Source organism: Acanthochromis polyacanthus, chromosome 1, assembly GCF_021347895.1.
Source record: "Acanthochromis polyacanthus isolate Apoly-LR-REF ecotype Palm Island chromosome 1, KAUST_Apoly_ChrSc, whole genome shotgun sequence".
NCBI lineage: Eukaryota > Metazoa > Chordata > Actinopteri > Pomacentridae > Acanthochromis > Acanthochromis polyacanthus.
The window spans coordinates 45,845,314-45,861,107 of record NC_067113.1 but is presented as its reverse complement, the minus strand read 5'-3'; the positions used below and the strand labels follow the sequence as shown (position 1 = coordinate 45,861,107).

The 15,794-nt window shown below is 40.6% G+C and overlaps 2 protein-coding genes across 4 annotated transcripts in view; one reads left to right on the top strand and one right to left on the bottom strand.

Annotated features, from left to right (window-relative positions):
• Positions 1-2,491: 2,491 nt before the first annotated feature.
• Positions 2,492-14,596, bottom strand: ppp1r3aa (protein phosphatase 1, regulatory subunit 3Aa). The gene is made up of 5 exons (XM_051949029.1): positions 14,219-14,596; positions 7,971-8,838; positions 7,014-7,072; positions 6,808-6,899; positions 2,492-6,224 (listed from the first exon to the last, which is right to left on the bottom strand). Exons 2-5 carry the CDS (start codon positions 8,735-8,737, stop codon positions 5,616-5,618), a joined length of 1,527 nt encoding a protein of 508 aa, XP_051804989.1. The 5' UTR covers positions 8,738-8,838; positions 14,219-14,596; the 3' UTR covers positions 2,492-5,615.
• The window catches only part of foxp2 (forkhead box P2), a 101,658-nt gene continuing 98,821 nt past the window's right edge, over positions 12,958-15,794 (top strand). The window contains exon 1 of one of the 3 annotated variants that reach the window (XM_022222791.2): positions 12,958-13,446. The gene's annotated coding sequence lies outside the window, so the exon portion shown is untranslated. The remainder of the gene's footprint in view (positions 13,447-15,794) is intronic. The other 2 variants (XM_022222806.2, XM_051949018.1) reach the window with 2 other exon arrangements.

Sequence of the window (15,794 nt, the reverse complement as noted above, 5' to 3'; positions counted from 1 at the left end):
AACGATTACTGCTTTAATCTCTTGAAGCTTTGATGACTGATACTGGACTGCTAATACAGGAACGCCCTCCCGAGAATCTCCAATCACATGATTAGTGCATTCCTTATTATAGTCTGCCTCCCGCACCCCACATGCAACACGTACGCAGGAACAAATACCAAGGACGCACACTCCTGTATACACACCGTAATGTGAGAGGACCAATGAGGAGAACATATGATGACAAGGTCTCATTTTAGTCTTGTATCACAAGATTCAGGGTGTGATCCAGAGAGTCAGTTATCCTCTGCATGGACCTTCAGGGCCTTCGGGGTACATGCTGTCCGAGCTGTTGAAAAATACTGATTAATAAAATTTGGGTACTCATTTTCATTCAAATGTGTCACAAAACTGTTCATAATTAAGATATCCCGATCATATAAGCGTTTTTCACTGTATCAAGTGCCACAAACCCATTTTTAAGTGACTGTGTCGCCCTGCTGACAAACTTTCTTATTTATGGATTCTTCTGACTGCTACTGTACCTCTTACTGCCATCTGGTTTTGTAAAAATGCAGCCCTCTCTCCACCGAGTGCATCCCTGATTAATTTATAATCCGTCCACGTTGGAATGTGAGTTAGTCAGGAATATAACAAGCAGCCTCCCCCCTCTGGGTAACCCCACTTAATCAGGATTCGCTCCTTGTTTCTCAGTTCCTTCGAATCGCCGCTACTTTTTTAAAAAATGTCCTCACACACCCAACAGCAGCTGTGCCAGGTTTGTTCTGTGCTTTTTCTCAGCGGTACAAAGAGTAGCCCTCTGCTGTGCCAACATTGGCTTTGGGCCAGTTTGCTGAAGGTGCCAGCGTGGGATAGGAGCCAGTTTACAAAAGGTCAACATACCCCAGACAGGATCAAGTGACTTCTACTGAACTACAGTGTCACTCAAGCTGCCACTTTATCGTGCACGGTGTCGCGCAGTGAAACCCTTCTGCTTGTGTCGAGACCGACTGATAATATGTTCATGGCATCCATGGTGCCAAAATGAAAATGAGGACAATGTCTGTCTAGTTGTGAAGTGCATTGTGTTGTCAGCTGCACATCTAAGTTGTCAACATTTGCTAAAAACAAGTAATGTAATGCTTTTCAGTAATATGCAATTTTACGTTTTCACCCATCTTTAGGGTCGGATCTGGCTACATTTGTCGCATGCATGCAGGTCTCTTTCTCTTGTCTTGACCTCAGCACATGCCGTAGTGATGGATGGAGCACACAGGTGTATGCAGATGCAACACACAACCATTAACAACACACTCATGCACACATAAAGACATGTAGTGCATGTATATCTGTAGTGAGTGTACACTGGAGTGAAACAATGGAAAATGGAGTAAACTTGTGTCCCTTTAAATACATTTTTCACATTTAAATCCAAGCTGTTTTCCTCACAAACCGCTCATATAATGCAGAGCGATTTCATTTACTGCACACACACCTGTTTTGATCATCAGCTCATTTGTGCACTACCAGATGGAGCCAATATTTCCAATGTGCGATGTCAAAACACTATCCGTAAAAATCTCAGCTCCTGTCAGCAGGCACTAAAATTAAATGACTGCTAAGAGACAAGAAGAGCCACCGATCGGAGCATTTATTCACTTTGAAGACATGCTGCCGAAGTTCAAACGGTTGGCTTAACTGATGATCAACATGTCCTGAAAAAAAAGCATCAAATCACATGAGAGAAATGTTTGATCTTCTTTGATTTCTCCGTTTATATCCTCTAAGAATTTTGATCATTTTAACCCCCCTGCAAGTTCCTCGATGGCTAAATAATCTGTAGGAAATCAGCAAGAACAGACTTCTTCCACTGGTCTGTGAAGGGTGTCATCTAAGGGACGGGGAGATATCTCATGCTGAAAGAGTATATGTCTGTTTGAAAATGATGAAAAAAGTAGTATGGGCTTTTTTAGTCAAACCCTAGATAATTGCAGACTATATAATGTCAAATATATATCATATCTGTACTGAAGTTGAACATGTCATCCATCTATTAGTATTAAGTTCTGTATTGCAATAGATACTTTGATAACACGAAAGAAAAACAGTCATGCATGCTTATACTCACACCTGCAGCCAATTTAGCATCACCAATTTACCTAAAAACATATCTGGATATTTTGTGAAGAAGCTGGAGCACCTGAAAAATTTCAAGCATACAAAACAAACAAACAAACAAAAAAACAGACAATCATGCATGCTGACACATCTAAAGGCAATTTAGGATCACCAATTGACTTTAAAAACATGTTTAGTCTGTGTGACTATCTAAAGAAAACCCACAATCATATAATATTGCATGGGAATAATAATATTAATATATATATATATATATATATATATATATATATATATATATATATATATATATATATATATATATATATATATATACATATCAAAATTCCTGAATGAAATTTTATGTTGTGCATGCAAAAGACCACCCAAAAAGTTATCTTTCTTCAGTCACCTGAATTTCTTTTATTGAAGAAAATCAAGGAAGTCACTTTGTTCCTTTAGGTAATGTGTTATTGGGCCCAGAAGACACAGCAAATGTACACACATCATACACATAAACATGAACGCTAAGTCTGAGTTAACAAAGACATTCAACAACAGGCGAATAATGATATGATTGAAATAAAATACTTCAACTTTGCTTAAGCTGTACTTTCACTTAATTTTTAATGTGTCATTTTCTAAATGGGGAATTTTATTAACAAAACCAATTTCCAAGACATTTATAAAAGGCCAGAAGACATAATGGAAAACATTACTCTGGTAAACCATTTTCCCTCCATTTTTTCCTCTAAATTACTGTATCATTTTACCTCTAGTATGAATTCAAATGAAGCAAATTAAACCAAGAAACACTTTTTGGTTGAACTGTAGACAAATGCAGTGCCTAGATGAGCTTTCAAATGGCAAAAACATTGAGAACCATCGCATTAATTCTCTTAAGATGTAGAAAATACAATCATAAAGAGAAATGCACAACCAAACACACACAGTTTTAGCACTGTGTAGGGCCTTTTGTTTATTTGAAGTGTTTTACCAGCTACTAATCATCCCAATTACAGTCTCAGCAGGTTGAATATACAGTATTAGGATGTTACAGTTCATTTCACAATAAGGCACTGATTCTACACACAGCATTCCTCAATCAGCTCATCCCACCATCGCCTTTCTTTGTTGTCATCTGGTGTCTCTTCCACTTATAAAACCACCAACATACAGAAAAGATGTAGAGAGCGAAGAATGCTGGGAAATCATAGAGGAAAACAATGACAAAGAATCCACTGACTAGCAGGACGCAGATTAGAAGTCTGGTGATGTGACCGAGGAAGCATAATAAACTCCACCATACAAAACCATCGGACTCTTTTAATTTCTCAGGAGGAGAACTCAGATGTTTGTGAGATTGGCGGGCTGATCGATTAAAGCTCTCATTGTAGGCGACTACACAGTCTTCTATTTGTCTGGCTGTCTGCTGACGAGTGACTGATCTTTCTTTTATTTGAGAGTAGTGTTCCTGATCCGTCGGAGAGCCGAGAACTCTAGCTGATTCGGTGGATGACTGAATGCTTGGAGCTGCTAAAGTGGTGGATAGATCTTGACTTAGATGAGCACTTGAATTCAAATCTGTCTGAAATTTAGAGGGAAAGGGGTTTGTTCAGTTGCGGTAAGTGGATAGCTTCTTCCCTCTGGAGGGAGGTCATTGGCTTTAGTCACTATGGTTTGCTCTTGGCCTTGACAGAGATTTATATTTAGATCTGTTGGTAAGTCTGTCAAGGAAAATACACCCGAATCAAAAGCGTCATCGGAGTCTTTCTCAAAAAGAAGATGTGTAATATCTGTCACCCTGCACCCCAGTCCATCAACAACATTAGCGTCTCTCGTGGTGACCTCTACTTCCTTACCGAACGCCTCTTCCCAAATCCTTCTGACCAAATCTTCTCCAAATCTTTCTACGGACAGTCCTGGCTGAATTGCTTCCAGTGATCCAACCAATTCTGGTGTAATAGCGTCTTTTGTTCCACCAAACAGCTTTTTACATTCAACATGTGGAGAGCTCTCAACTTCTACTGACAACTCTTGTTCTCCCAATCCAGCTGGTGCGTTTTTCCTCTCCCCCCGAGGGCTCTCCACATTACCCATCAGCTCCCTCATTGCGTCTATTTTCAGCTCTCCAATACTCACTCTCTTGTCTTTGTCTTCCTGACTCATACCTCCTTCTGTTCTCTCTGGTTGGTATTCTGTTGAAGTGTCTTCCTTTGCAACATCCTCCTTCGCTGTGGCTGCTTCTGGGCTTATTTTGCCTCCTACGTCCTCTTCTTGACCCTTCATGTCTTCTTGTGAGTGAGTCCATCTCTGTTTGACTGCCTTCAAGGGGTTTGGGTTGCATTTATCTGTTGGATAATTTCTGCTTGTGTCATGGTCACTTTGGGAAACTTGTTTCTTTTCCTTTGATTCCAATGACGTCCGATTTGATGGGTTCATTTCTTCTTGTTCCTTGATTGTTCTGTCATGCACCTCCTCGCCCACTTGGATTGGCCTTGACTGTTTATCATGGCCTTCCATAATTATTGACATGTTATCCATCTGCTGCGATGAATTTGCTTGTAAAGCTTCTTCCTCTAAGATGTTAATGATTTCCATGCTAGTATTCATTATTCTCTCCGATCTTTTGCTTGTACAGCAGTCCACCTCCATATCTTCGAGCACTTGAACATCTTCCTTCAACTGCAATGTCATAATTTTATTTTCTTCTAACTTTTCCTCACCTGTTTGTTTTGCATCAAATCCATCTGCATGTGACTGTGCAAGTCTTATTCCATTTTCATCCGTTTCCTGTAATGGATTTCCACTGTTTTGGCTCCCACACTGCATTTCTTCGCCACACCTTTGGGAGATTTCACACTCCTCAGTTTCCTGCCACCTAGATATCACCTCTTCTGTATTCTCGTCTTTATTTTGCCTATATTTCGCCGTGATCCCTTCCACCGCTCCTTGTCTGGATGTGGAATAGACATACCTCGCCCCATCCTTTGTCCCCTGTCTGATTGTCTCCCTAAATGCCAGCATGTCATCTCTGGCATTGTGTGCAGTACCTGTAACCTCCCCTTCCCCGCTGGAAGAAAGACCCTCATCCAGCCCTGCTCCCTGTGAGATCCTATCACCAGCGCTGGCATTCGGAGACTCTGGCATCGCTGTCATGTCTGTTGTCTCCGACTCCCCTGAGCTTGTTACTAAGTCAGCTGTGTGCGACGTGAAGGGCTCATCTCCTCGGCTTCCATCTGCTCCTCCTATTATTCCTGCTCTTTCTCGCTCCCGGACCACATGCTTACGACGCTCGGCTGTACTGTCAACAGAGTGTTCGGACACAGGCGGTGCCCCCTCGAGGCTAAATTCCTGCGAAGTGTCTTTTACAGAGTTTGTCTGTGACCTTTGGGGTGCATCGTGTGTCGCTGTGTTGTCATCTCTTGGGGTGCTGACACATGCCTGGGCTGGCTGGTGGTCTTCAGCGTTCAAGGAAGCGTTAGCCAGCAACATGTCAGACAGCGGCTGACATGCAGCTAAGGTGGTGGGTGTATCTGTGCCCACTTGAAATTCTGGAAACTCTTGACTGCTTGCTGCATATTGGGTTTGAGGCTCCTTATCATTAGAGGGGGACACCGATGCAGCTGTCTGCAACCACACTGACTCCGGAACACCAGAAAGGTCCCTGCAGCTTGGGCCATTAAGAAAATCATGCCATACATTGCATACAGAGGTTTCTTTTTGTTCGTATTACCTGTACCGTGAAGAAACGTCTCCCACATATCATTACCACAAGGCGTGTTCTCTTTTGACGCCTTTGACAAGGTCATTTTATCTGTTCCAGTCCAGATGTCATCCACATCAGCAGCCCCCAACTGCTGTGGTTTGTCATTGTTCCAGTCAAGAGTAAACAGAGGAATCTGATGGTAGGTGAGGACCTGTGGACTCTCGTTTGGTTGAGTCTTTTGGCATGTATAGAGAAAGCTGGCAGAGTCACCCCACGGAGCCAGCGGAGACCGAGACGCTTTCTGGCCATTAGCAGAGGCATGTGGAGAAACTTTTCTCACTTGCTGCTTCCTTTGGGAGAGGTGGTCCTGCACACGTGCCAAGCGTGTTGATTTGTGCCTGCTTTTTATGCTTTCCACCTGTCAAAAAGGCCAAAAGTCAACAGTTAAGTCGAGTGTTTGCATGAACTCCTTGAACTGCAACCACAAGCTGCCTGCTCAATGTTTTGTTAAAGTCATCAGCTCTGTGAAACACTTGCTTGATGAATTTGTTTAATGGTCTCTTCGCCGGGTATTTTTTATTTTTTTTGACACGATTGTAGTGATGCAATGCGCTGCAACACAGCTGCAGCCTCAGCACACCAGCCTATTTTTGTTTACATGATCAATTTTCGGGCATGTTTACAAGCAGGTGGCATTTATTATTAATGGTCTGAGTGATTGCAGGCGTGTTCTCAAGTGTCAGGTCAGCTGACAGATCCTCTGCTGCATAGCCTTCTGGGACTCAATCAGCGCTGTGCAGTGTGACATGCATGTCTGACTCAGTATATATTCATAATTGTGCAGAAGGAATACATGAACCTTTGTGACAGTTGGAGACAAATGCAAACTTTGTTTTTATATCCACACATCTTGAGACTCAAATTTTTACTAATTTAAGGCTAATTGTGTACTTTTTCATGATTGCCAGGCCTTTATATAGGAGACAATAAATGAACCTCACCAAAGGTTTGTGTTCATCACCGTGTAGTAAAGACTCTACGCTGTTCACTGTCTTTCTGTCAGCCTTTTCTGCTTTATGTGTTGCTTCTGTCTCTGCCAAAAAAAAAAAACAGCAAAGACAAGGATCAAAGTTTGCTTGCACACCTATACACTCATTACACATATTCGTGCATATGTGCTCTCGTGTAAAAAATTGCGTATACGCACCTGCAGCAGCTGTTGCTATGCTACAAGTTTCCCTGGTCTTTTCCTCTGCACCTCCATTCCTGTGGTTCAAAACAAGAAAGGAATACTATTATGTACAAATATTAAAATGCAACATCAGTTCTTTATTATCTGTTGCATTGTGAAGTGGTAATAAAAAATTGTGTTTGTGCTTTCTTCCCACAAAGCGCTGAGTCTCAGAATGCATCTAAGCTTGTAATGTTTTTTCCCCTGCGTATATAATACATCTGAGAAAGCAGGTCAGAGCTTCCACTTAGTCTGCTTTATTAAAGAGACATCCTGCAAAAGCTCTGGCCCCCGCTATGATTAGAATACACAGTAGTAGGTGTACATAAAATAGGTATTATGTTTGTGCACACAGCTTGTTGACTGCGCCAGGAGCCTTTGAAAATTGAAATATGTTTGTCTGCTTTGTTATGGCATTTCTGTCTTTTGTAGTGCAGCTAGAACTTGTGTGCATGCATAATAAGGAGGCATCATTCCTCAAGCATAGAGGAGGATTTGGTGGATTGGTGTCAGAGAGGATAAAGTGAGCATATCTGTCTGTGATGTCATGGAAACCTGGACAGACAGATGACCATAAATGGGCAATATGTGCTCGAATGGTTACATAAGGGCTGACTGTAAACACACAATGGCCCACCTTAGCCGGGTGTATTCACCTAATGAGAAGAGCAGCACAGTGTAAATAGACCACTCACACTGTTTCAAATCTGGAATGTTGCTCCTACAACAAGCATCGGGGCCTTTTCTTGACTTCTGCTGGATTTATGCCAGGCAGTCACAGAAAATTGCTTCATTTAATGATAAAAATTGCCCTTAAGGTTCTAAACTTTCACATTTTTAGAACATTAACTCCTATTGTTGACATATGAGGGTAACGTGACTTCCTCCAGCAGAGGCATGTTTAAAAAAAGATTCAGCGTCAGATTCTCTCACCTGTTAGCTTTGAGACAGCTCCTCTTGCTCTTGTAGCCGCTGCTCTCCTCTTGCATTGGAGGCTCTTTTATGTGTCCTCTTTGGTGGCAGAACAGCACATAGTTAAGTCCCTTGTTGTTGGCCCAGAATGTGCCTGTTGAGGTTTCATACTGGAGACAGAACTCCACTCTGGCTCCGTCTCTCTCAAAGGGAGGGAGTAGAGTGTACCTGAAGGTGAACCTGTCTGTCTTTCTGTCGCTGGATCCAGGTACGTACTCTGCCGGCAGGTCAAAGTAGCTGTTCCAGCGATCCAGAGTGATCCGGGCAAAAACATTCTTACAGTAGCAGAGGTTGACCACCCTGATGATGCCACGGAGAGTTGTGGTTCCAGGGAGAAGCTCGATGCTCTCCAGCTCCACCATCTGAGCCTCCAGCTTGTGGTCCAGCTCCTCTTGGGATGAGGGGACTGTGAACAGACGGCTTATATAGAACTCCTCTGATGAATGGACCACATCCTTCTCACTGGCCTGGCTGACCTGTGACTCTGCCACCTCAGCGTTGTCAAACTCCTTCACTGACACCAAGTTGAGGCCAAACGCATCTGCGAAAGAAACCTTCCTGCGAACAACCAGTGGAGGTTCTGGTTCCGAATCCTCATCTGTCTCCTCATCTGTGGTGGAAGTCGAGGCCTCCGTTCTCTCTTCATCCTGCTCCCTGCTTTTTCCCGGTTCCTCCCTCTTTGCCATCACCCCCTGTTCTTCCACTGGTTGGACACACAGAGCCTCCATAATGCTCGCTGGCCGGAGAGGCAGCTGTCTGGCCGTCCTGCTGTCTGTCTGGCTTGGAGGGTGACGCAGACCAGAGTGCCCCTAGCCTGGCTGCAGTGATACTGTAGAGGGGAGAGCAGGGAGAGGACGTGACTTGACAGATGGAGTTTGGTTACAGCTGAACATTGTGAGTCTGAGCCAGGCCTATTAATAGGACATATATAACTAGACCAGAGCTGGCTGCTTATCCCCTCCGTTATCCTCTCACAATATGTTTGCTAGTAACAAAATAAATAGCTTTTATGATGGGCTTGAAAGGAAAACTGGAGCAGAAAAAAGGCCCATATTTGAAGTGTATGGACTCGGTGTGTGTGTTTTGCAGCTTCACTACTGTAGCTGGACTTTTTTTGGACATTTTGTGCAATATCCAGAAGTGCAGCATCATTTTTATATCCCAAATAAGCTATCTTTAAAGAATAAGCTTTTCATAGAAACACTTGCACATACTGTTTCCTCCTAGTAGATGTTTATATTTTATATTTGCACATTTCTTATTTTGCTTGAATGTCTGACTGTGTGAATTTACTGATAGGATTGCTGTTTAATTTCACTGTACACTGTGCAATAAAGGAATCTGTTCTTCAAATGTATATATTCCTAACAAATGAAACGTTACTATCTTTTTAGCATGCTACTAGCAAATGTTTGAAATGTATTCTATGAGTAAAATGGTATTTCAGTCTGCATCAGGGTGCATGAAAATACAGAAACATGCAATATAAACCAAAGTTTGCATTTTTAAACTCTGCAAAACCACTAATATGTATCTGCAAGCTTAAATTTTACCTGCTAACTGACAGTTCACACCTTATATTGCACAGTATCATAAGGTTTTACTTTACAAAAACATGTAATCTAAAGTTTGCATTTTTGAACTCTGTAAAATTATTTACATACACATAAGGAGAAAATGTACCTGCTAATTGACCATTTACACTTTGTTCTGTATCTCTGCTCTGTCTGTTTCATTCTAAATGTGACTGCATATGATTTTATTTAGTCAAACCTGTCCGTGTTAATCCACAGCTTCAAGTTTGATAAAGTTTTGTTTTGTTTTGTTCCTTGCTACACAATTATGTCTCTTTTCTTAGATTAGCAAATGTAGGATGAACTCAAATGTGCAGCCTATTGTAAAAAAAACCCAAAACAAAATCATAACCAGTTATACTTCAGTGGGATTAGACAGCAGAAATGAAATAGGATGCACATATGTGAGCAGATGGAGGAGATTTAACATTTCATTTAGGATTTTCTTCTCCAGCTTTGATGTTAGAAAAGACTATATTTCATTGTCATTTTGTAGTATTTACATGATGTGTAATAAAATGCTGTAGTGATTCGGTCCTGTGTTGAAGTACCAAGTGTCTCCCCTCTGAAGTGTCACCTTGCAAGACGGCATCATCCAACCCTCTGCTGGGGATCTGACCACTGACCCCCACGTGGAGCAAAATGAGAGAGTTTCCACATTGTCATCAATAATGTATCAAATTATTATTGGTTCCAGTAGTGCGCTTGAAAGGCCTCTGTGGTTTGAGTAGCCACAGATCCTCTCATATCATTGCCATTAGAGGCAGCCTTAATTTTTTAGGTTCACTGCATCCTGGAACTGAAGACTGAATGTTATTATGTCCCTCTTGTGTGTGTCTGTGTGTCCTTGTCCAGCCATATTTGTGAGAACCAGTTTGAATTTACACCACTGGGGTGTGAGAATATTTTGGAAGTATCACTATTTCACACTAGTGCAAAGGGCTCCTTAAGGGTTAAGACCTGGTATTAGGGTCAAGGTTAGACTTAAAGTGAGAATGTTATGGTTTTAAGTGAAGGTAGAGGAATGCATCCTGTCAATGAATGTCCTCACAAAGACAGCCATACAAATGTAAGAGTGTGTGTTTGTGCGTTCACACTAAACCATCTCAGATAGGAAGTTTAATTCAACTAATCCTTGATATGCGGCGTAACTCTACCCCCAAATCCAGTATATCTTGTAAATAGACTTTAGTGCCTGTTATACAATCCGGCACTGCTAGGTGAGTGGGTTTTTGTCCTCAAAGGACCCTTTGTTCTGCATTTTGAAACCAAATAAGTTCTCTTCTAAGGCTTAATTGCACTTTTGCTCATTAAATTGCAACTTTTGAGAAAGCAAAAGCATGAATCTATGTGAAAATGCTGTGTATTGATAGGTAATTGCAATAATTTTAAACAAACAACAGCAAATGCTTGCAGTCTGGCAATGTTAGAAATAACTTACAAATATCAGTAGATGGCACTATGTGATCAAAGTAAAATTCACGTCAGTTTAGCCTCCATCTAATCCGAATAAATTTGGATTTTCAGGTTACCTTTCTTTTGTGATAATAAATTTCAAATGTAAGGATCATGTTTAAGAAAATCCCTTCATATAGAGGAAAAAAAGTAATGAAATTAACTTCTCAAATGTTATTTACTGTTCACTGTCAGGAGATACTGGACAGAAAGTTCCGATCATCGACCAGTAGGTGGCAGCAGACAACCACCACAATACAATCCCATTTGTTTTCCTATCATAGCTTCATCATTTTCCAGATGCTGTTTCCTTTTAACTTCAATTTGACGGAATTTTAAATAGCAATAAAGAATTCTAACACAAAACCCCCCAAAAAGATCATATCTATTAAATATAAGGCAGTTTAACATCTCTGTAAATACTCTCAAATGGAACAATTGATGCATTTTATCAACATCAAAAAAAGGAAATTGACTTTTAAATGTGGATATTTCTATAAATGAAAGTCGGTTTAAGGGCTAAATATATTGTATGACGCTGGTGCAGAATATTCAGTGTCTGATTTGCAGGTTTTACAAATCCTGATGAAGAAGTCCGGGTTAATATTATTATGAACAACAGTAACTAACTCACAAATTCCAAGTTTTAAATGTTTATAGTTTAAAAAAATCAATATATTTGAAATTCATATTGGAATGCGGGGTAACACACAGTCTACAACGCAATTTGAGATTCTTTTATTTCAAAAGAAAATAAAAAAATATATACAAAAGATAATTTTTATGTCCATCGGTTATTCACAATAACATAAGAGCGAATGAGACCCACTCATCGCCTTTCTGATGAGAAAATCTACCCCCTACCCTTTTCTTTTTCACTTGATAACATTCATTTTCTTGACCGTAAAACCCGAAGAAAGGGGAAGAAAAGAAAAGAAAAGAAAAGAGAAAGGACGAGACAGAAGAAAGCAAATCGTTTTAACTGCTGCTCAATGTATGACAAGCTTCGGTTCTACTATTAGATGAATAAACAGGCGAAATTACGCGGTGAAGCTCTGACAGAATGGGTAATAAAAATCCCTTCAGTCAAACAATTTGGTTATATCTTGTTTTTATTATAAAGTATTTATTTAGACGTGAATTTATTTGATGTAATTGAAATCATGCACATAATATACAACCTAAACTTGAACATGTTAACATTTTGATACATAAGTGCGTGTTTTCTTAATATTAATAATAATTTTAGGAGTGTATATGTATATATATATATGTGTAATCATTTTCTGTATCCAAACACTTCTGGACTATTGTTACAAAGTATAAATCGCTTTGCACTGAATGAGATGGTTTAAAATGTATTTAAAGATGCTATTATTGACTTGAATAAGTAAAGCTGCAGTCTATTTTGGTTTATGATGATGCTCAAATACGTAAATTCGCACCGATTTTCACAATTATATATTCTCTTCATGTGGAATTCTTAAAGTTTTAGAGTATTTATGAAAGAAAATAATAAAAACAATAATAGAGTGACATGCTAGAGAAAAAAAAGTGCATTGCCTTGTTGGAATATTGTGCGGAATAGGTTCTATAAATTTTATTGTTGTTATTAATTACATATGGCTTTCATTTTAAAGCTGTTTTAGTTCCTGCACGTGAGCACAAGTTTCGGTCGTCCCGTTACCGGAAGATTCAATTCCGGAAAACAACAACCACAACAACAACAACAACAACAACAACAAAAACATAGCTGAAGCTTGTATCTCCGGTGATTCTACAAAAAAATGGAAACAAACTTTTCCTTGAAAAAAAAACAAAAATTAAAAAAAACACTTTTTGTTGACATAGCAGGTGGCCCTGACGTCACACGGGGTCGCAGTACGCCCAAAAATAACAAACACACCTCCGCGCACAAGCAAGTGCCTCCCCTGGGGGTGAGTGTGGGGGGGTTTCTAGTCCCAAATATACTTCTTGCTTGCTTGCTGGCTTGGCGTGTGTTTGAACCGAAGGGGGGAAAAAGAGAAGAAAAAAAACAAGAAGCCGCGTCTTCGTCTTCTTCTTCTTCTTCCTCGCATTGCGCGTCATTCAAACAGGACTCGGTGCTTTTCCCTCTGTTGCATTAGTAATAACAGCGGCGTTGACGGGAGACAGCAGCAGGAGAAAGTGTGTGTGTGTGTGTGTCTCCTGAAAAACAGCCCAGCGGAGGAATATTCCAGCTTCTTCTTCTTCTTTTTATTTACTCTGTTGTTCGTTTTTCTACTGCGTTATGGTGAACTTGGACAGTCACGTGCGAACATCTCCGCGAGTATAGAGGACTTCTCACCTGGTGTGTGTGTCCCCTTTGACTTCCTTTTTTTCTTCTCCTTTAACCGTGAGGGAAATAATACCTGCCGTGTTTTCTGCTGGTAAGTTTCAGCTACACATGAGCTTATTTTCTTTCCGGACTTTTTTCTGTTTTGTTTGTACTGTTTTACACCTCTGCGTGTATTAGGAAGTGCACCGCCGGTCACAAGTTTTTACTCTGTTACTTATGTGACTTGCCACATAATTATTTACAAGGTATTTCATGCGCCTTTGTTTTTTTAAATTAGCGAGCAGCTGTAGACAGCATGCCACTCTTTAATGTTGTGGACCCATATTTACATACTGTTAAACCCCTCTAACCAATTTTATATGCTATTTTTATTTCACACAATCTAAAAACTAACTATCTCTGCTCAAAAATGAGCTCAAATTTGCAGATTTTGTTTTGCCAAATTCAAAATACCACAATGTTGCATCCACTTTAACGTCATTTAAAGCTATTTTACTGTCAACTCAGTGCTTGCTGTGATTTATTGGTAATTTATTTTTAATATGCACGTCAAATCTTCAATCTGCATTACATCTTAGTTCTCATATTTAACAAATAACCATAAATTGTTGCATTTTCTGAACAAATTCCTTCAGTGTTGCAGCCATTGTGTTGTCACCTGTCACACACACAGGCAGCATTTAAGTTTGAAATCCCATTCTTTAATGTTTTTTTAATCATAAAAAAGCATTGTCACCCTTTTTTTTTGAAAAAAAAAGCAACTCATGCTATCCACACATTTTTAAAAAATGCAATTAGATTTGAAGGTTAATTATCAGTGCTTCATCTGCATCTTCAGTATCTATGATTGTCAGCACTCTTACCGTAGTTGCACGCTCCATTTTTATATTCCGTCTTTCTCGTTGTCCAGAAACAAACAGGGATGCTGGTGGCACATTACTTTCCACCATGATTAAACTACAATTCATTCGTCTCATATTTCCCTCTCTGTGTCTTGTCACTGTTCTCTTGCAATCATTGTGGCCCCAAAAATCAATAGATGTAACTTTTTTTTTTTTTTTTTGGGTAAAGAAAGCCTAACAAGGCAGTGAGAGCTGCAGCAAGCAGAACTTCTTCGGGCCTGTCCTCTGATCAGCTTTCACCCCTGGATTAGCTGGATCGACCCTCCTTGTTCAAGCCGCAGGGTGTACAGGTGTTCCCTCCTCAGTTATGCAGGTGTGGGCCAGTTCCCCCCTCACTCAGCAGCTCTCACTCTTCAAAGGCCAGGCAGCAATAAATGCCCCTTGTGAAATATGTCAGCGACAGTGCACAATCAGCCCCTTTGTTGGCGTGCCCTCTGTAATCATTTCTTAAAGCGTGTTTCAAACAGTCCACGCTGTCTTGTTTACTTGTTGTTGTCATGTGCGGTAAGTGAGGTCACTTGATTTTTTTTTTTTTGTTGTAAATTTTCCCCCCTTAAGGCGATGAGGGAAATGGTTGAGAGAAACCTGCCATTAGTCTTGACCGTTGTTGGGAGCAGCGCACTTATTACCCCGGCTCTCCCCACTCTGCGTCCATTTTTTGATTGCTGCATTCATCATCGGGTGGTCGTGCTCTACATTATGGTAATAGGAAAATGAATGTCCTCCACAGGATTAATGTGTATACCCTGTCATACGTTTCAATCATTTATCAAAATTAAGATTCCGCTTTCAGCTCAATGAACACTGGTTGATGCATTATTTTATCTCAGATATGGAAATTGTTGCTTCCAGTGGAGCTGAAGTAGGAAATGCTTTGTGTTTGTAAGTCTCCCATAATAAAACTTTGAATGTGAAATTAAGAGGCGCACAAATGAAGTGCAGAGGGCGGATTTTCGTCACAGATCACATCGGTTCTGTTTTGAGTCAGACTATTTCTTCGGCAATGAAACACTTGCTCACTTTTGGATTAGCTTTTGAATTGCACTATCACCCATCCCCCAACACCACTGTAATGAAACAGACTGCTCGCTCAACCCTTGAGGTGTTTCTGCATTTGAAGGAGGGGGAAAAGTGCTCAAGAAATCAAGGGAGTGGTACACCAGCATCACTTTTCTAAACATGTCAGTGAGCCCATCTAACGCAGCGTGTTTTCATCTGCGGCTAACTGGGCCCTGTTGCTAAACTTAAAGTCGATTAAATGGCATGTGTTCAGGTTTTATCCCTGTTAACTTCATAGAAATGTTTCCATGACAACCTCCATGCAAGTTAAAGCAACCAGAAGTGATCAAGTCCTTTTTTTTTTCTTCTCTCCTCCTCCTCTCCTTTCCTTCCTCTCCCCCTCACCACCACCGCCACCACCACCCTCCCTCGCACTTTGGTTCCCTCCCCCAGTAAGAATGGAATTTGTGTTGACAGTTTTGGCCTTTAATGGCACTTTTGTGCCGCGCAAAAGTATTTGTTTACCAGGATCATATGC